General features: G+C 39.4%; 1 protein-coding gene, 1 long non-coding RNA gene and 1 pseudogene across 3 annotated transcripts in view; 1 reads left to right on the top strand and 2 right to left on the bottom strand.

The window, feature by feature from the left end:
• LOC149102033 (uncharacterized) overlaps positions 1–16,984 on the bottom strand; it is a 55,960-nt gene extending 38,976 nt beyond the window's left edge. The window contains exon 1 of the mRNA XM_089274959.1: positions 16,824–16,984. Within this exon, the coding sequence (XP_089131085.1) occupies positions 16,824–16,878 (55 nt within the window). The 5' untranslated portion in view covers positions 16,879–16,984. The remainder of the gene's footprint in view (positions 1–16,823) is intronic.
• Positions 1,931–11,012, top strand: LOC149102034 (molecular chaperone MKKS-like; annotated as a pseudogene). The gene is made up of 9 exons (XR_016202454.1): positions 1,931–2,093; positions 2,227–2,318; positions 3,415–3,594; positions 4,405–4,636; positions 4,995–5,407; positions 6,072–6,226; positions 6,924–7,056; positions 10,111–10,234; positions 10,598–11,012. The product of XR_016202454.1 is annotated as a molecular chaperone MKKS-like (transcript).
• Positions 4,685–5,809, bottom strand: LOC149102035 (uncharacterized). Its single transcript, XR_016202455.1, has 2 exons — positions 5,461–5,809; positions 4,685–5,146 (listed from the first exon to the last, which is right to left on the bottom strand). It is a non-coding gene; the product is annotated as an uncharacterized LOC149102035 (long non-coding RNA).
• Positions 16,985–22,320: the final 5,336 nt, after the last annotated feature.

The raw sequence follows: 22,320 nt of genomic DNA, 5'->3' as shown, positions 1-22,320 counted from the left end.
ACATTCACGAGCAGTAAGTTCAGCGGTTGTATGGAAACAAACTGTTCCTGCATGAGAAAAGAATTTAAATTCTCAGGGAATATTATTGACGTAACTTTAAAACTGTTCAGTCAGATCTTCATACCCTTAGCAACTCAGAGCATCGGAACAATGGACAACAAGCCGGGTCTAAAACACAGGTCACATTCCACAGGTCAAGAGTAGAAATCCTTACTCTACTGATGAATAACTATGCCAAAAGTTTCCCCTCGATCTAAAACAACATTTACGCAGAGTGCTAGGGCTAATTAGGGCTAGGAGACTGAATCTTGGTGCTGTTTATTTATCTGCAGCACAGTGACTGTACTCTGACTTATGGAATGTGACCTGCAGTTCAGACCCATCGTGGACAACATTAAACAGTTACAAATACGACGAACAAGAGAGCTAGTATTTCTGAAATGTGGTATTCAGTAAGAAACTTTCAAACCTGCTATTCCGATGTGCTTGTCTAAACGAACTTGGTAATTCTTTATTCCGAAAGTTTCACACCCTCCCAGTATTCAACAATTTCTTCACTGTGTGGACGTAAAAAATTGCTCAACGAACTGGTTATACTAAACCACTAAACTGCGGAAAAGGGCAAGCGTAGCGAAACGAGGCGAAAAGCGAACAAGGTCAAGAAATGCAAAAACGAAAGCGTATACTTATCTGCGAAGGGGAGCACATCGACGAAGATACTGGTTCACCTTCACAACACACGACGCTCCCTGACACTAAAATGAACGGGATGTCCTTTGAGACTTCCTTACATACTTGATTAAAATTCATTTCACCCACTAGAAAAGTGTTTGCTGCATCAGAATATTTCATTGAGATTTCTGTGCGTCAAACAATAGAGCATACAATGATATCAATAAAAAAATATCGAATAAAGCACGCACTCAGTCGCCAGTTATTTTCTTCTACAAAAGCACAGGTATTTCAAATGAAATTCGTTGAATAGTTTTCAAGAAGTTGACTCTTGAAGTCCTTTGTGATATCACTTAAAACCCCAAGGAAAGACTGAACATGTGTCTTCGGGAGCTTGAAATTCATCGCCGCGTTTTAAATGCACAACGTGTCTTATTCTCAATTGTGGTGGCATTTTACAGAGCCAAGCCCTGAAAACTAAAGGTGTCAGGTGTTTACCATGACAGGCACGGAAGGCAGTGCTCGGACTATTCGGTGACAACACTGGGACTCTAAAATTTTGTAAAAGCAAAAAATATAAACATATCAAAAATAATTCTGATAAATGTATTTAACATCAATTCTGTCTTGAATTCCAAACATGATTTGTTACCCACAATGCAAGGATTTGAGTTAGAGACAAAACTAGAGGTCCAGAACAATGCTTTTCTCTGACTTTCCCTTGATAAAAATAACATTTCTCTAACCAAATAAACAACAGACATAGTAACGGTTTCTAGCCTGCCTTCAGGGGCAGCCCTCCTTTCCGCCCATTCATTATGACTGACAAGTTTTTAACAAATCCTTTTTTATAGGGAAAATGTCTTTTTCCTGACCATTTCCTGACCTTTAGCAGGGTGTCTAAAAAAACTCGATTAGCGAATAGTGCAGTGGTGAACAGTCATGGATAGTGGCGAATAGTCGTCAATAGTCACCGCTTTAGTTCAGCACTGATCTGGGTTCGTTGAAACTGATCACGTGAAAAAAAATAATAAAGTAAAATAAAATAAAATACGAATGTGAGGTAAGTGCTCTGTGATTAGTTTATCAACTGATAAGACACAAACGACCTGCTCTGATAACCGGTTATAAAAACAACAACATCTAAGCTACATCTTGCGTTAATTAATTATCCAAACCGGTGGCCAAAGTATATGATGTAAGCAAGTATGTCAGCATATATAGTTTCGGTCAGCGGTTTACTATCAAAAGGCTCGGAGTCATTCCTGCAATTAACGTCATGTTGTATGCAAAATTTCCTATTTTCTTGTCAAAAGTTTACACAGTTGTGGAGAATACACATGGCTATACTGCATATGACCTGAATGGAGGGTAAAAGTGTTTCTTCAAGGCTGTCTACGAAAGACGAATGGACATCTCAGGTAGGCTGCCAGGAAGATACATTTTCACTTATAAGCAGCTTTTTTTTTTTTTTTTTTTAAATAAACTACTTAGTAGCTGAAGCTTATATATGGTATGTATTTTCCTAATATGAGTGTTTTGAATTATATGCAGATTGCAGTGCAGCCGTTGGATGATATTAAGTTAAAGGGCTCGCTACGCGCATTGAAGGATTTAGTTCAGACAGCGCTTAGACCAAATGGAAGGTAATTTTAAGTTCTTACATATAAAATCCCTAACTATATCAATGTAAGCGTAAATTTATTGTAATAAAATAAAACACTCAATTCTGATTGGTCCTCCCCACGTTTTAGTGGTCATTGTATTTAATTTGTTACTTGCATTGTAGCTTAGCCAATAACATGCTGTCAATCATGTTTACTGTAGTGTCGGCTGACACTATAGACCGATATATTGACCGATATATTGACCGACACTCAGCCAATACAAGGCTGATACAAGGCCGATACCGGGCTGATGTATCGACCGAGTATCAGTCAATATATTGGTCAACAGTATCAACCTGCACCACCTAATGTAAACATGATCCCATTTTGTTAATATCCCAGGTAATGAAGGGTTTAGTCTGCTAGATACCCTGGTCCCTGGGGTTTTCTTTCTTCTTCTTCTATCACAAAAAGCCATCTTTGTGGTGGTCAAAAAGAGTGTAAAAAGAAACTGAACTCACTTGCTGCTTCGTGACTCATTTTCGCTACTTCAGGGCACAAATTTGAACATTAGGATATGAAGAGGGTGAGAAAACCTCTGGAATCAGGGTATCTTCTCCAAAGACCTAGCACTAAATAAAGTTTGCTGATTCATGACCTGTATTTGACTGATTTGTTAATGTACATTGATGTCAAACCCAGGGGAGGGGACCCTGGCCATATGTGAGAATTTGACATCTACTACACATCATCCCACCCCTTCAATTATTTTAAATACATGACATTTGTACACGTGGGTCCGGGCGTGAGGGTCGGGATGCTTGACTTTGTGAGAGGAGTACTAAGCTTGAAGCCTAACCATATGTAATTGTTGGATCATCTTGGGAATAAAACCCATCACAACTGTTGGAAGGGAAGGGTTTGTTTTCCGTTTTGCCTCAGTTAATTTATAACTGAAGGTAGATAAATATCCATTCTGCCAGCTAGGTGACAATGGAATCTAGTGTCACACTGTACAAAGTAATAGCTGTACCGATACAACAATAATTTCATTCAATACTTTTCACTACAATACATTTATCTTTATTTTAAAAACATGTGAAGTTTCCCATCTTTATACTTGTCTGATACTCAGGTTGAAGTTCTTCCAGTCATCCTCTGGTGGTCATGTGACTGTAACATCAACATCAGGCAAGATTCTTCACAGCTTGTCTGGTTTGTCACACCCCATACCAAGGTTGATACTATTTGCTGTGAAGGGCCATCTTGAAGGCTACAGTGATGGTGGTTTGAGAACAGCACTTCTCTTACTAAGGTGCCTATTAACCTACATGTAATTGCATTTCATCTATCAACACATACAACACATTGCATCCATCCATGAAGCGTGACAAATTAAGCACACAGTTTTCCTTTCAAACCTTTCAACAACACGCACCATGACTGGTATAAAGGCATTTTAAAAGAAAGATTTGTCACGTAAGATTTTAAATTTAAATTTATCTATGACATCATTTTTTATAATATCAATTATTAAATTCTTGAATTTATGAATTTACTTCCATTTTCAACAATGTTATATTGTTATATTTTTTATTGTAAAAAAGTCATTTTAATTTTATGTACTTACATTTTAGCTAGGTTGTATTTTCTTTGTTTACTTGTTTATCAATTAATTTATATTTATGTTACTTACTTTAAGAGTGGGCTTCCTGCAAGGCAGGTTTATGGCTAAGCGCAGTTGGTACTATAAATATAGAATTGTCTTATCTACATTGAAAGTTTTGTCCGTTATGTATCACACGCAAAAATGTTAAATTATATTTCTCTTTCAAAGATAAAACTAGTAAGACGAAAGTCCCATATTTGGTACGGAACATGTACAAAAAATGTAATGTAGTTGAAATGATTGCAACAACAACTTGCTCACACCTTGGGTTTAACACCTTAAAAAAAAGGTGGAAAGAAACGCTTTGAAAGTAGAGAGTTGTATGAGACCTCATATAATCTTGCAGTTATAGTCAGGGACCAAATCTGCTAGTTTATCTTTTTTTGTAGAAAACTGTTACTGGTAATATTAGAGGTGTGCATAGATTTATTGATCCTTATTGTTTCTCTGTTATAGTCTGATACAGTCATCCCTTGATCTGCCTGTCCCAAGAGCCCTCACCACTCAGATCAGTCAACATTCACCGGAAGTCATTACCAGTCACCTACAGTCATGTCGATGGAAAATGAACATTGATATTGGTAACATGAAGACCATGCTGTCCATTGTAAACAGCATAATTGGAACAAAGCCTGCTTGTCGTCTTAGTGAATCTGAGAAACAGTATTTAAGTGTGCTCGTCATCAAGGTACAGGATTTAATATTTTTTGTGTGTTTATCTAGCGGTGGATACATGTTCAAGGTGCCAATGCACTCACTTAAGTACAAGTTTTTATTAATACCTCAAACATGACTTACACAAGCTAAAGAGATATAACTACCCAGGCCAGTGCTTCAATCATTGAATGTTTGTTAACATGCTATACGGTGGCTTTAGACTCAAACTTAGAAAAACACATGTTTGATGTGAAATTTGACTCTGATCAGGGATGGTAATAAGAGGACATAACAGGAAATTCTTTTTGAGATAAACCTTGTTAACTTTTTTATTCCACAATGTCACAATGTCACAATGGTTTGACACCATGCATTGATCAAACACACAGGCATTTCTTCAATCACTGCCAAGTAATTCCCAAGACTCTTCAGTGTCTGTCACAGACCTTCAGCCAGTCCAAATAGTGACTTGCGAGGGTGATCCTGTCAATGAATCCAAGATCATACAAGGTGTCATTCTTCAGGCCCCTGATGTTGCAACCTTTCAAAGAAAAAAAGCACTTTTAAGCCATCATGCCAAAGTGGCTTTGTATAATGTCTCAATGGCAGGGGACACTGATGAATGGTTTAGCGACAACTTAAAATAGAGACAGCAGGAAGTGGTCATGATGTTAACATGGAGAGTGCTGTGCTACAGCAGATGTTGAAGGTTGCTGATTGGTTGCTAGCTATTGGAGTTAAAGTGGTGGCTTGCCAGAAATGCGTACATCCTGCAGCACTGAAGCAGTACTTGAGAGATAAGGTTTGTATCCAGCCCAGGCAGACATAATCCTAGAAACAGATTTGGGCACCTACCTAAGTGCTGCCTTCACTTCATTTATTCACCTGCAAGATACAACTGGGAGTTAAGCTAAAGAATTCACCTAGTCATGCATACAGCTGTGTAGTGTTTCTGATATCATTGTAAATCTAAGGTCCTACATGTCCAAAAGACAGAGATCTTAAGGACTATGCATGCGTGTACAGTATGTGATAGATGCAAGTGTTTTTGACTGAAATATTGAATGTCTCTGTCATGAGATGAAAAATGGGACCCAAAATAGTTGTTGACAGCTGTTTTGTTGGGTGAGACAGTTCTAGTGGACTAATTTCTTATAAGGGATTAAAGACATAATACACTGAGATAATGCATAATTTGGACTGTCTTTTGTGTGTTTCTTGTTGTATGTATTGCTTGTGGCACATGGCAATAATAATTATTATCGCTGACAATTAATAGCAAGACTGGCAGCCCTGTAGTCTTCACGGAAGAAATGAGATCTAAATGAAATCTAAAACTCAGCTAATTTAGAAACAATTTCAATTTTTGTACAACTAGTGGGATTGACAGACCTGTACACAGCAGTCACTTGTTAGTTTTTTTTTTTTTTTTTTTTTTTTGATAACTTGTTTTGTTTTCATCATAGGGTGCTTATGTGATTGACCGTCTATCCATTGTTCACATCTCTGCTGTGCGACGTCTGACTGGAGCAACAATCCTGAGCACTTTCAGCATGGACATTACTGAATCAAGCTTTGGTCAAGTCGGGAAGATTGAACATATGGTGTTGAATGACAAAAGGTCAGCTTCCTAAATCCAATAGTGCATTTAACGTATGGTGGTACAACCCACCATGTACTCTACATGTACATCACTTTATTTTGATTTCCATCCTTTGGTAATTATGATTACATAACGTCTTTTACCCTCAGTTTTCATTTTTTCATAACTGTTATTCTGATCTTGATTCTTACTAATAAAATTACTAGATTTAGAGCGGTTTTCAACTGAGTGTCAAAAGTAATCAGGCAGTTACATTAGTCTTGGTTTTACCACAGTTTGAGATTGGTGGAATAGTCTAATTGGTAAGTAATGGTTTGGTTTTGGTTTTACGGCACTCAATTGAAAACCACTCTATTGAGCCAGGTTTGGTTTGACTTGGTTGAACTCTCCTATCAGAAGCATCACTTCAGTCCATACCTTTATTCACCATACACTTGCAGTGTACAATGACAGCAATATCTCAAATAAATGGGCCTTCTGCATCCAATGGTCACATGATACAAAATACACCAAGCTGGATGGCAAAACAATACAGCAGTCTCCCAAACAAACTTAAGGGACTAACCAACCAGTCAACCTTGATTTTGCTTTGAATTAGAGGTACATGCCTGTGCAGAGCTTATCATGCTGCATGGTAAATGTCATGTCAGTGACAACTGGTTTCAAAAAGGCCAGTTAGCAAACCTGCTTTTTTTGTTCGTATATTTTTAAACAGCTACATTCATTTGGTGCCAGAGTCCTCGTTAACTTCATCTTCCGTGTGTACTCTTTTGCTGTGCTCACCAGATGAGACATCCCTTGACGAGCTGAAGACAGTTTGTCAAGCATCTGTTAGTGCGTTAGGGACCGTTCATTTTTTATAAGGTAGGGGGGGCTGGTGGGATTTGGGGGGGGGGGCATGCGAAAAAAAGTGTCTTTCGAGGGGGGGCCATCCCAAAAAAATAAGGGAAAAAGGGGGGGTCACGTGAAATATTTTAGTAAAACTTTAAAATGGGATAATGTTTGAATATCAAAAAAATTGCTACAGAATAAACATAGAAGGCAGGATACAAATTTATGACAAACTTTCCTACTGCTTTAAAAAAAACGTTTGGCGACAAAAAGCATTTGTAGCTACTGAAAAGAAGTATTTAACACTGTTATTTTCGAATGCAACTTTCACTGGCACTCATCTTCATCTTCGCTGTCGTCGAGTTCTTCGTCGCCGCTTGTGTTGCTATGGGAGTCTCTTTCACCAATGCTACAAGAAGCAGCAATGCTTTCCGTCAGAGTGTACTCTTCAGGGTACATGAAGGTGTAAACATAATCTCTGACTTCCTGCTCAAGATTGGTGGTGATTCTGCTTCTTGCAGCATTGGTGAAATAATTCCCTTCCAAGAGCTGTGCGATGTATGGCCCATCTCTTCTAAATAACGATGTGGCAACATCCTCAACTTTAATACACTCTTCCGGGACGGCCGTTCTAGGAGGGTACACAAGGCATTGTGGAAGATCATTTCCTAGCGGGTTTCCAACACAGATTCCATAAACTCGTTGGACGTTGTTTTCAGTCCGCTTCCTCTTTCTTTCATTTGACTTTCTGTGGTTTTCTTTTTTCCTTCTCCTTTTGTTGATTTACTGTTTGAGTATGCCCTTGAATATGCTGTTATAATTGCTCTTCTTATTTTCTAATGCTTCCATGTCCTGGGTAACCTTCGTCAACTTAGCTTCTATACATTTGATCTGTTTTACATTAAAACTGTGGGCAAATTCTTCGCCCTGCTTTAAAGCAAGCCCATTGGACTGAAAGAGTGTGGAATCGTGTTCCTTTACATCTTTCAGTATGGCATTCAACTTTTCCACCATTGCTCTGTGCTCTTTGATGGAGAAGTTCAGTTTTCTTCCATCACTGGGCTTCAACCGGTACCCTGGCATGGAAAACTCACTCGCCCTTTCTGAACAGCCATCCGCACCTAGAAAGATTGCTTCTTTTGCTTGTAAGATGTCAAACTGCCTGGCTCGTTCAGCTGTAAACCTTTTCTTAAACGACTCGTCGCTTTCGCCATTGTTGCGCATTTTGGAACGAGCCTCTTTCATGATGCTCATGTAGTAATGCGCTCTTTTCCCGATTGGATTAACAATATAGCCATGCAAGGCTTGTTTTCCGGAGACCCTGAGGTATGGTTGTATCATCAGCAGAGGAGGAACTAGTGACCTACCAGAAAAGGAAAGACGATTTTTTTATTTATTATATTGAACTGGTATTATCGAATGATCATGGTTCGTGTAACCATTTGATGTTGTATTCGTGTAGTGAAATGTAGACCTAAGTCAAACGATATATTCAAAGACACATACCATTTTAAAAATGTTCAAACAGTTTTAGGTGCTATCTTTACAATAGGAAAATACAGAAGTTTCTCATTATAAAAGTGAAGCATACATGCGTTTTTAATGTCCAGATAAAAATTGGAACACTGACAAGAAATTAACACTTACCGGCTCATCTTCTTGTACTTCAACAGCTTTCTGTTTTACCTGCACAGGGCAACATTTATACATGCCTATCACTAGAGTAGAGGTAAAAACCTTCAAACTAAAGACATCTGTAAATTAAATGTAAGAATGTGTTTCACACAACACATCAACAGATTTCCAGTTTTTTCACAACACTTCGTACTTGGTTCAGTATCACCATGCAGGAGCAAGGAAAGACTCTGTTCCAGGCCACTGTTACTTCCGTAAGATTGAGAAGTTTGTGAATGAGCACTATGAGGAGGGGGAGAACAACAGGGAGTTTCTAAAGTTGTCCTGTCAAGAAAAGGTAGGAGAAATTTGTTCTTTTTGTTGTGAATGGACTGGACCACCCATAGAAAGATACCCTAAACCAGTTCCTGACCATTCCTGCCTACCGGAATACCACTACGTCTCCTACCAGAAGACCCCAAAAGAAGGGTGTGATCCAGATGACTGGCAGCCAAGGGTCCAAGCGAAGAAAGAGCATGGAAGTGGCAGGCTGGTTTTATATGACCCAGAGAGCGTTGCTCTATTTGCAGATAAGTTTATTGTCAAATCAAAGTTTGTGGTGGATTATCTTCATCTTGAAGTGCTGGAATTTAAAAGGAAAAAGAGAGCAGAAGAAAAGGCAAAGTTAAGTAGGGACGCAAAAGATAAATCATATGAGGATTATCCTGGGACTGAGTTGTGCGAAGATCTAACCAAGCTTAAAAAGCTACGTGTTCCAGAACTAAACAAGTACTTGAACCACCACGGGCTGAAGCAGCATTTGAAAAGCAGCAAGAGTGAGAAAGTAAAGGCAATTGTAAGACATTCATGTTTGCAGCAGAAGAGTCCTCTCAGAGCTGGCCAGCCGTCACTGAGAAATGCAAGGACATTGACCCAAAATGACAACAGGGCAAGTGCTGACAGCAGTGAAACGGATGAAAGTGACAATGATGAGTATGACAGTGATGCCATTGACTCTGGGGGAGAAGATGACTCAAGTGATGTCATTCTTGCATTCATCAATTCGGATGAGAAAGATGCCAATGAGAGGCCAAATGCCACACGCTCAGGGCGAGCCATAACTAGGAGATCCGAAATTGACTTCTCTTTCTTTTGATTTGTTTTTTAAACAACAGCTCTCTGTAGTAGAGGGATTGTCAATATTGTCTTCATAGTGAGCACAATAACGTGAAGTAGGGGGATAATAGAGAAATATTAAAAAAGTTGAAATCTAAATATTGTTTGTTCAATTTTTGGGGGGGTTCATCCCAAAAAATGACCGCTATAAGGGAGGGCCATGTGAAAAAATTGGTAAGCTGAGGGGGGGTCATGCGATTTTTAAATGGTGCTTCCCACATCCCACCAGTCCCCCCCCCCCCCCCCCTCCCTCATAAAAAATGAACGGTCCCTTATATGAGACTTTGGGATGCCCATATGTGGTGCCTGGTGCTGGATGTCTAGTCACTCACTTAGCATCATTCTTGAGACAGTATGGGAAAACGAATGGCTCAAAGATTGCTGCAGATCTTGGCTGTACTAGAGGTAAACACCTTGTTTGGCACTGGTATATAGCTTTGTGTGCTTTAGCAGTAACCCTCAGGGTCTTCAACAGTAACCACCTGTACTTCTTGATCTAAGCCGGCTACCCTGCTTAGCTAGTATTCCCATTCCTTATAAAAAGATGGCAAAATCAGCCACCTTCTCCAGCAAAAATGCTGCTACTTGGAAACTCTGTGACGACCCCGTAACCTTACTTGCCACTAGAAATCCAAGTTGCAAGCTTGCTGATGAAGCTTGCCTGTTGGCTTGAAATGCAAATTGATTGAATTATTTTTAAGTTAGTCTGAAGTCCTTGGACATGCCTTATAATTCCTACTTTAATCTCTAGGAATTTCGTTTTCTTAGGTCAATTTGTTGCTATCATCAACAATGTAGCCCATTGCCTTGAATCCTTGGCCGGATACCTAGAGCATGACGGTGGCAGTCACGTGACTGACTCAGCCAATCAGCATCACTGGAGTCTTTCTCCCAGAGCACTGGATCTTAAGCCCAGCATGCTTCACTGCATGTGTGGTTTGGTGTCATGTGATCAGTCATTAGAGTGGAGCATGATGGGACATGTCGAGAACTCCTCTGGTCATAACAGAAACAGCTGTTGCACAGTGGGTGCTAAGGAAATATTTGACAATACTGTCCTCGATGTGTACTCAATAAAGATAAATTCTTACAGGACTGCATTTGAAACTGCTAATGCTATAGTAAGAATTCACTGTGTAGTTTGTAACAGTGTGGCGGGAAATTAAAACTCGCAAGATATTTACGGTGCCGCCTATTGGTTCAGTTCTCTTTTCAACGTCTTAGAAGTAATTTCCCTGTCATCTTTTCGGTTCCAGTTTTATAAACCACAATTACGTTAGTATTCTCTTTTTTATCATTTGTCTTGAATTTTTTGGGTGGTTTTTTTGGGGGGGGGGGGGGGGGAGTTTGATAGATGAAAGTTGCACGTCCTTCTGATTCAAGTCCGAGGGAACAAGATGCTCCAGAGCTTACAACTGGGCCTGTCAGCTTGACCACTAAGTAAAACAGTATGAAAGGCACAGTAGAGCGCCGTACCTTAGCCCCCCTTTCCTAGGCAATTAAAATCTTCATGCACGCGTTGAGTTCTTATTCCATCTTAGTGGAAAGCCAGCAAAACAATCCTTTATTTAAAGTGGTCAGCACGCCACGAGAGTAACGCCACAAAATATTCGAAACGGAAAGAATCGAAAATGACTCCTATCATAATCGGCGTTTTACCGGCAGCCCTGTTTACCCTGAGCATTAAAAAAGCGCCGACAACTGTTTTAGATACTATTAGATCTCCTGAAGGGTCGCGTTGTTCGAAAGCCGGTTAACGCTAACCCAGGATTAAGAGTTAACCGAAGTATTAATTTTTCCTATATAAAAATGTGTTTTACTGTTTACGTTTTGTGAAGTTTGAGCTTAGTCAGACTCAGAACAGAAGGACAAACAGTATAAACATAAAACCTCACCAAAAGTTACACAACTCAAATCAAAATTCTCGCTAATCCTGGGTTAGCTTAATCGGGCTTTGGACAACCCGGACAACAAAACGGAAGTGAAATTAGACAGTATGACCGTTAGTGAATTTATGTTTTTTGATTCATTTGGAGAAATCTACCAAACTTGGGTAAATGAATTGAAAGTCTAGGCACTGTCACTGCCCGCTGAGGAAACGGGCGGCGTTTCGACACACAACCCAAATAACTGTTGCAAACAAGACTGCGGAGGCCCTTTGCTCCCCACGGAGTGAAGGTGGCAGAGAAGGAGAGAAGGAGCAAGACGGGTGTGGTAACCTAATTATCAATTCAAAATGTGTTACTTTTATAAAGGAGTGTTAATCGGGTAACAATATCGCTTGGAAATCATCGACGAGCCGAAGAGGTCACACAAAAAACTGTTGAAACCTCTCGGGAAGATCGAGCACTACTACGAATGACGAACGCTAACTTTATCTTAAAGGTATATTCTATAGAAAATTCAAAAGAAAACCTCTTCGAGATGCGTAATGTTTGACGCCGCTCATTCGATATATCATGATATTATGAGCTCATAAACTCATTCATCAAAGGCGTCTTTGCTGTTACAAAACATAAAATTGTATAACATCCCTGGTATAGAAGCTTTCAGAGAAAGTTTAATTTTTTGTTATAGTAATCTGGCTGAGCGCACGTGGCCCTCAACTGCAATGCTCGTCTGTAGTGGAACTTATTTAATCATTTAAATTTTTCGCTCTGTGGTTAATGCTATCGGCTTTGTGTTTACTTTACTACCCTGTACCATACGAAAAACTAATAGCTTCCTGCAAGAAGCCTGAAATTGTGAAATTGACGGTTTCCAAACGAATTCATGATACATATCCAAGCCACGCTTATTGATACTTTTGCGTGTGGTTTAAAATCCCTTAAATAAACTTTGAAGTCCTTTCACTAGACATTTACAAATTATCTTTTCGTTTTTCAGCTAAGCAACGACATCAATGACAAACCTGTTGATTCGACTTGATGGCAGATAGTGATGACCACAGAAACACTGAGCGAGTAAGTAGTCTTGTAAGGGAGGTCGATGATTTAAAATGGAGTGCGTGCGAAAGCAGACGGATTTCAGCTTGTTGTTTTATGTAGAAGCGCTTGCAGTCCAGTTAAACAATGGTGGGGCAAATTGACTTGTAACCCGGAGTAAGTGCGCAAACTGTACTGTTAAACTTAATCAGCAGATATATTTAAGACGTTATCGAAAATCTGAATATCGCAATGGCAAAAAAATAACTCTAATGGAAATGATAAGACCAACCCGTCTTGAATCAGAGCTGTTCCATGCTGCGCGTGCTCGGCTAACCGACGCCCCTGAAATATTGTTCAGCCCGGCCTGATGTGAATCCTAGACACATCGCCTTAGGGAACCAGGGAAGTTTCGTGCTATTTTTAAAATAGAAAGACTCGTTCTTCCTCCCGCCGACTTTCAGCAGAACATTCGTTTCAGAAATTATCCAACGAAACTTCGGCGACAGCAGGTTTTAATCGAAGCTGCCATGAACACGTTGCTTTCGCGAGAACAATTATTAAGTTCTCGTGTCATGAATATTTAAAAGATAGCTGAGTTTTCTAAAAAGCACATGCCTTGTCTTTTATTTGCTTCAGGAGGTTTTCCTCTTCTAATCAAGAATCTTAACAGAATAAGGCCGGTTCGTTTAATTTTATCTGCAGCTGGTGATTTTAATGCTGTTGCCTTTTTCGTTGCATTCGAGGAGCAATACAATATAAATTGGAATAGAAATCGCTCTAGCTCGCTGTCCTCAATGGAACATTGTCTGGGTGTGATCAAGAGCCCATCACTGGTGTAATATCGTCTTCCGCACGTGTTAGCAGTCACAAGCTGTTTACATTCACAAACGCAAGCGAATAATTATTTAAATCATTGTCATTCACGACACACAATCATGGCCATAAGGCGTTAAAGACGTCGCCCAACGACGTTTTCCCAGCGGCCGCGTAATACCAGTTATTGACTTGACGTTATTGCAATAATTTCGTGATCGATAACTGATGAACAGTTCATAGATTAGATCAGTTACCAGAATAGTAATTGTTATAATGACGATGACGATGATGATGATGATGATGATGATGATGATGATTAAAAGAGGACTGTGATGACGGTAACGATGATTAATTTATCACATGTGGCTACTAAAAACATACTACGCATAACGCATCGAAAGAAAGTCGGCGCATGAATCACTATCTATAATTAAAATAAACTATAGTCGCTAATTCAAACGCTCCGAAAATTTAGGGCCGGGGCCTCTAAATTACCTCATGTTTTCGGAATTCTTTGTTACTATAAGCCGAAGTCCTGGAGCCATATTCCCTTTGAGAACCAGAATACATCGAGCACATTACGACGTTTAGTCTCGAATCATTTTCAATCAAATGTGATCACCTCAGATATGACTTTGTTAATTAGAAAATGTTCGCAAATTTGGGTGCCTTCCATTTGACGAAAATTCCGGAATTTTCGAAACGAGGGCAAATTTCTTGAGTAAGTTTCCGAAAATTCGAAAATCACACAACATTTTCGAAAATTTAGATAAAGCTCACGAGGATATTCTCTTTTCGGTAAATTGTAGAAAATGCTGTTCTATTTGCCTCTGGAAATTTCCGGAAATGCAAACCTGAAGTTTTGGTCGGAAGGAAAGCGCCCTTTGACACCAATTAATTTTACGTCTTCTCAGCCTAACAAGTCGCCATAACCATCTAGCTAGATAATGTTCGTCTCTCTCAATGGTTCTTTCTTGGTAACACGCTCGTAGCTAAATGCTGTAAGGTCCATTGTCTGAAATCCACCGTCCAAAATTAATTCACTGACGGCTCGCCCTACAGCGGGAGACTGCTGACTACCATGACCGCTAAAGCCTTCGCAAAAATGAGATTCCTTATCTGGGGATGTCGTCCAATAATGGCATTTTGATCCAGTGTGTTGTACTCGTAGTGGCCAGCCCAGGCGCTCTTGACCTGGTGAATTGAAAGATAAAATCACAAGCGCTGATCCTATTACACCTTGGCTAAACATAATACTGTGTACCTTCAGAAGTATTCATAAAAACATTTTCCTACAACAGAAATTTAAGCTTAAAATCTCTGAAAACATAGTTGACTTAGATACGTCAGGTTCCAAAATGTTCCCTGCTTGCTTAGGATGTGTGGCATTATTGTTTGACAAGGGTACTTTGTGATCCCCCCACCCCAAACGTCACACACAGACATAAGCTCCAGGCTAAATACGGTTTTTACGCTGCCTAGTACGAAACGGGAATAGAAGAACATTTGAAAAACGACTCTGAGGGACTTACCTTGAGACACTCAAATGCAGAAATTCTGTGAACTAAATTTGGCTTAATTCTCTTGTGAAAATACTCATAGTCGATTTCAAAATCAGAAGATTCGTGGTCATCTTCCTGTGTTAAAACAATAACAAAATGTTTTTACGCAGAAATTCCCTTTTGATGACAGTTTGGTGATACCAACTTTATAATTCTTGGTTTTTAGGTCACGAGTCGATAAGCAAGTAACTAAAGCAATCTGAGCAGTATTATCCAGGCTACTTATGGCCCAGACCACCACTCTCTTTCGAAAATAGAGGAAGGCTTGGGTGAAAAAAAAATACTCTTGAGCGGTTATGGAGTAATTGGGGCTGGACACAAAGAACAAAATGTGGCAGAACGGCAATCCACGAGAGTAGCAGTTGGAGAACTAAGGAGCAACTAAATGAAGATGCTCTGAGAGCAATATATTCTTCTTTGAATTGTGTAACAAGCAGAGAAACTGCCAAACAAGGGGTATTTTGAAGACGTAAAATGCAAGGCCGACATGCGAAAACTCTGTTCGCCTTACAAACGGCGGCTCCGCTCGCAATACGAGCGGCATTAAAACCGAGCTGTCCTACCGAAACGACACGATAATAATGCTTTTCTTCGCAACGGACAAAAGTAGAGACAATGCTTAAGTCACTTTGACCTTAACTTGAGAATTCCGGGTTTAATTTGACGAGGAACAGCATATTTCGTTCAGAATAACGCAACTAATATCTTACTTGACGACACTCCACGAACTACGAGCGATTTGCCGGTGACCCATTTTTGGCGCCAAATTAGAAGCTTAGGGAAACAAAATGTTTCATACTTTTCAATTTTTGCAATCTGATATGATTTTTGGAAATGTAAATGCTGGTTAGTGAATATTTAATGCAATCTCCAGCGAGAAAAGTTGCCCGATTACAATGCCTTTCCTGTTAACATACATTAACGTCAAGACAGTAAAGTTTTTCCCGCCTACTGAATCCTGATTGGTCAATTCAAATTTCAGCCGCGCCAGCCGTATGCACGGTACCCACCCCCTTCCCACGCACTCCCCCGAAATAGGCAATCCCATAAGCACCCTCGCCGACACTATTAGCTAAGTATGGGTAGTCTTCTTCAAAGCGCTCCAAAAAAACATGACATCAGCAAGTGCAGCTTATCCGCTGGTGTTTATGGTACATGTAACCTCACAGGACAAAGCTGTTCACACAAACACGTCATACTTTTTAAACCTTCTAAGAGAAAAGGTTACTGTTTGCTGTCTCACGAAGAACAACTCAATGGAAGGAACAGTTAAATTAGGCTGTGGCTTTTTGCTCTATGCAGGAAATCCGGGGTTCATAATAATTTTTAAAGACTGCAGGTGACAACCCTAAAAAACATTATTTGATAATCTCCTTGTATTTATGGCAGTTGTCTCAAAATTTCCTGTTCCCCCAAAGCAACGCCTGCACATAATTCACACCAACATACTTCCAAACTGTCAGTACAGTGTCAGAGTAAGTTTCGCAACCAAATGGGGTACTGGAGAAAACAATTGCATCCACATGTACAGGGTTTCAAAGCTATCCTTTACATTACAGAATGTAAATGAAGTCATTTTAAAGATTGGAATTTAAAGAGGCTTGTATTTTCTTTCAAGTTCCTTTTTCATATTTTTCCATTGGGAAGAAGAAAGGTACAGTACTCTTTAAAAAAGTACCGTCAACTAACCTTTTTGACACTGAATGATCAGCAACACGACAGCAATGACAAGCCAAAGTCTCATGGTGAAACGGTGTTTACGTTTCTAGCCTTCCAACAACTGAATGAAGAGAATTATTGTCCCTTCTTAGGGGCCGTTCATTTTTTATAAGGTAGGGGGGGCTGGTGGGATTTGGGGGGGGGGGCATGCGAAAAAAAAAGGCTTTCGAGGGGGGGCCATCCCAAAAAAATAAGGGAAAAAGGGGGGGTCATGTAAAATATTTTAGTAAAACTTTAGAATGGCATAATGTTTGAATATCAAAAAAATTGCTATAGAATAAACATAGAAGGCAGGATACAAATTTATTACAAACTCTCCTTCTGCTTTAAAAAAACGTTTGGCGACAAAAAGCATTTGTAGCTACTGAAAAGAAGTATTTAACACTTATTTTCGAATGCAACTTTCACTGGCACTCATCTTCATCTTCGCTGTCGTCGAGTTCTTCGTTGCCGCTTCTGCTGCTATGGGAGTCTCTTTCACCAATGCTGCAAGAAGCAGCAATGCTTTCCGTCAGAGTGTACTCTTCAGGGTACATGAAGGTGTAAACATAATCTCTGACTTCCTGCTCAAGGTTTGTGGTGATTCTGCTTCTTGCAGCATTGGTGAAATAATTCCCTTCCAAGAGCTGTGCGATGTATGGCCCATCTCTTCTAAATAACGACGTGGCAACATCCACAACTTTAATACACTCTTCCAGGACGGCCGTTCTAGGAGGGTACACAAGGCATTTTGGAAAATCATTTCCTAGCAGGTTTCCAACACAGATTCCATAAACTCGTTGGACGTTGTTTTCAGTCCGCTTCCTCTTTCTTTCATTTGACTTTCTGTGGTTTTCTTTTTTCCTTCTCCTTTTGTTGATGTGCTGTTTGAATATGCCCTTGAATATGCTGTTATAATTGCTCTTCTTATTTTCTAGTGCTTCCATGTCCTGCGTGACCTTCGTCAACTTAGCTTCTATACATTTGATCTGTTTTACATTAAAACTGTGGGAAAACTCTTCGCCCTGCTTCAAAGCAAGCCAATTGGACTGAAAGAGTGTGGAATCGTGTTCCTTTACATCTTTCAATATGACATTCAACTTTTCCACCATTGCTCTGTGCTCTTTGATGGAGAAGTTCAGTTTTCGTCCATCACTGGGCTTCAACTGGTACCCTGGCATGGAAAACTCACTCGCCCTTTCTGAACAGCCATCCGCACCTAGAAAGATTGCTTCTTTTGCTTGTAAGATGTCAAAGTGCCTGGATCGTTCAGCTGTAAACCTTTTCTTAAACGACTCGTTGCTTTCGCCATTATTGCGCATTTTGGAATGAGCCTCTTTCATGATGCTCATGTAGTAATGCACTCTTTTCCCGATTGGAAGCCCTTCATGGGTATGTTATGGTTTAAATTTAGTTTTGGCTAAAATTTTCAAACCAATTGGATTTTCATTTCTCTTTGTTCTTAATTATGACAATGAACTTGAGACATTGAAAATTAAGAAATTTTAAACCATAGATAAATTTAAACCATAACAAGTATGCTAAAATTTATAAAAAGTAATCCACTATTTGCAAGATTTGAGAACACTCACAGCTTTTTGTTCTACCTGCACAGGGCAACATTTATACATGCCTGTCACTAGAGTAGAGGGAAAAACCTTCCAAATAAAGACATCTGTAAATTAAATGTAACAATGTGTTTCACACAACACATCAACAGATTTCCAGTTTTCTCACAACACTTTGTACTTGGTTCCGTATCACAATGCAGGAGCAAGGAAAGACTCTGTTCCAGGCCACTGTTACTTCCGTAAGATTGAGAAGTTTATGAATGAGCACTATGAGGAGGGGGAGAACTACAGGGAGTTTCTAAAGTTGTCCTGTCAAGAAAAGGAAGGAGAAATTTGTTCTCTTTGTTGTGAATGGATTGGACCACCCATAGAAAGATACCCTAAACCAGTTCCTGACCATTCCTGCCTACCGGAATACCACTACCTCTCCTACCAGAAGACCCCAAAAGAAGGGCGTGATCCAGATGACTGGCAGCTAAGGGTCCAAGCGAAGAAAGAGCATGGAAGTGGCAGGCTGGTTTTATCTGACCCAGAGAACGTTGCTCTGTTTGCAGATAAGTTTATTGTCAAATCAAAGTTTGTGGTGGATTATCTTCAGCATCTTGAAGTGCTGGAATTAAAAAGGAAAAAGAGAGCAGGAGAAAAGGCAAAGTTAAGTAGGGACGCAAAATATAAATCACATGAGGATTATCCTTGGACTGAGTTGTGCGAAGATCTAACCAAGCTTAAAAAGCTCCGTGTTCCAGAACTAAACAAGTACTTGAACCACCACGGGCTGAAGCAGCATTTGAAACACAGCAAGAGTGAGAAAGTAAAGGCAATTGTAAGACATTCATGCTTGCAGCAGAAGAGTCCTCTCAGAGCTGGCCAACCAACACTGAGAAATGCCAGGACATTGACACAAAATGACAACAGGGCAAGTGCTGACAGCACTGAAATGGATGGAAGTGACAATGATGAGTATGACAGTGATGCCATTGACTCTGGGGGAGAAGATGACTCAAGTGACGTCATTCTTGCATTCATCAATTCAGATGAGGAAGATGCCAATGAGAGGCCAAATGCCACACGCTCAGGGCGAGCCATAACTAGGAGATCCGAAATTGACTTTTCTTTCTTTTGATTTGTTTTTTAAACAACAGCTCTCTGCAGTATAGGGATTCTAATTTTGTCTTCATAGTGAGCACAATAACGTGAGGTAGGGGGATAATAGAGAAATATTAAAAAAGTTGAAATCTAAATATTGTTTGTTCAATTTTTTTTTTGGGGGGGGTCATCCCAAAAAATTACCGCTGTAAGGGGGGGGCCATATGAAAAGATTGGTAAGCTGAGGGGGGATCATGCGATTTTTAAATGGTGCTTTCCAAATCCCACCAGCCCCCCCCTCCCTCATAAAAAATGAACGGTCCCTTACTTTGTCTTGTCTTCTTTGAAAGATTAGAAACAGAACTGGGGAACAATTAAGCCAATAAGACCACCAGTTTAATAATACCTTGGTATTTTACCGTTCTTGTACATTTTGTTCTTCAAATTGCAATGCAGGTTTGTTGTTTTGCAAGTTCTGTCTAGTTTTGTCGGTTTCTTATTTCTATTTTTACCAGATGCCAAGTTTTGCATCGTGTATATTGGATAAAGGTCAATCCGAGTAATTGCATTGTTTCGCTTATATATATTAATACAGGACAAAATACAAGGAAATATCAGTTGTTGTATTTTGGTATTATCCTATATCATTTTCAGACTCAAGCTGCATACAAAGAGCTTGGCTGTTAAATACTAGAGGTAAAAATAGCAATAATAAGCAGATAAACAATAAATATTCATCAAAAATGAAAACAACTAGTTCGTCAAATCTGCGGGAAAGTAAATGAGGAAAGAGTCAGTGGATATGAGAAGAAGGAGAAGGAGAAGATGAGAAAGAAGAAAATGGCATTAGGGTCAAATTAATGAGCTCTTTGATATATTGTTTATTTATTGTAAATACTATCTTGTTGTTAGATGTGTTCAACCCCTTCCGGGTTAAGGCGGGGTATGTACACGTAGTAAACAGATGAAAGACAAAAACATCGACAATATCATCATCGTAGGTATTTAGCCGACCCTGATATAGACAGAAGGACAAAATAACACAAGTATGTTTCTTCACCAAAGTAACAAAGACAAAACACCACTATTAAACAGATCTAATGTTGTGTTTCAATTCAGTTGCCCTGGTTGCAGCCCTTGTTATGTTAGGAAAAAGAACAGAACTTTCCTTGTTCGCACACGAACACACGCGCCCTCAGACAAAGAAAGCGCTCTCTATATAAACGTCTACGCAACTGAGAACTCTTTTAAGTGTAATTTATTCAAAATCTATGCAATTTACCAGATATTTTTATCCATTCAAACATCCCACCTGTCAATTTAATGAACAAGCAAGATGGCGAATGATACATTTACCCTTAGTTCTTAGCACACAAGCACTTTAACAACGCTTATAACAACGTGCAGTGTGCAGAATGTCGTTAGCATAGGGACAGATGTTGAAAAATATGGCTTCCTTGTACTTTATCAGCTGTGTAAGGTTTGCAACATCGACAAACTGCTTGATCTTACAAAGAACTCCAATACCTCTAGATAGTTGTTTTGAAATTTGTTGGATTCCTTCTTTCCATCTAAAACGAGAGTCTATGAGATTTTCAAGGTATTTAGCACTATTACGTTGATTTACTGGTTTACCACTATGGAGCGTTCTCACTCACGTGGCCGAAAGCAGTGCAAATGTATTGGAACTAAAGAAAGTTTTTACTTAACAAAAGCCGTTTAACTCCCAAGATTGCAAGGTTTGGTAAATCAACATGGCTGCTCTTTTATTGTTTGCAACACCAAAATGGTTGTGTTGACGTCATATGAAGGCGCTCTTTCGTGAATAAGGTGTATTAACTATCGCATTGCTGGGACAATTAGGCACCCATTTCCTAGGCTGTAGTACTTTGCCTGTAGTACGTTATATAGTAAAAGAAAATAGGAATTTGTTCTCATTCTGTTTTAACCTAAAATGTAGTTCGTCTCTGAAAATGAGAAACTCTTGCTAATGTGCTAAGCTTTGATCAGATCAAAAATGTCATTTGCCGGCGGCCCAAAGCGGACGCTCCACGAGTCCTTGCTGGAGAGTTTTTGTGTCATAACTTTGTTTTAAACGTAACTCTAATTCTAAAAACCTAAGTTCTTGCTTACGTTACATCATATGCTCTTGTCAAACGTTTTAAAAATTTGTTCTTTAATCCTCTGTTTTCCTTCGGACTGACGTCTAAACTTATTTCCGTCTGACAAGTAATAGGAATTGAACCGAGTGGATTACAATTCAGGAAGTAGCCGCGCAAGTAATTTTAAAATTTGACGAGCTCGAACGCGAGGCCGATGTAAAATTACGAGCACGCGCGATTACTCTCTGAATTGTACACCACGAGTTTCAATTATTAATTATAATCACAGCGATAACAAATTTCGAGATTAAAAAGGGCTTCTTTTCAGTGAAAAAGTCAATAGCGCTTTCCATAATTTTAAAAAGATGTAGGAAGCACTAACAATGAAAGATTCATTAAAGCGCAGTAATTGACGTGCGAATGGCGTATATATCCAATTACAGGTATCCAATTACAAAAATTTGTCCTTCTGAGGAGACGCAATAACGATTTTATAGATACGACTAGAGCAAAGATCGTTTCCAGACCAATACAGAGTGTCTGTGTTTACGTATACATGTATTCAATTTTATATACGAATACACGTACAGTTTTAGCATCTACTTGAACTTGATTCCGAAAATAAGCTCGCTTGCGCTTGCTCGGCGCCCTTTGAAACAGATTTAGCAACAGTGTTCCTGTTTTTCTTTTAACGACTTGAAAGATAATCTTTATATTAGAACTATGGTA

This window comes from Orbicella faveolata, unplaced genomic scaffold (assembly GCF_042242905.1).
Source record: "Orbicella faveolata isolate gen_17 unplaced genomic scaffold, um_ofav_v1 contig_36, whole genome shotgun sequence".
Taxonomy (NCBI): domain Eukaryota; kingdom Metazoa; phylum Cnidaria; class Anthozoa; order Scleractinia; family Merulinidae; genus Orbicella; species Orbicella faveolata.
This window is presented reverse-complemented; position numbering and strand designations above follow the sequence as displayed.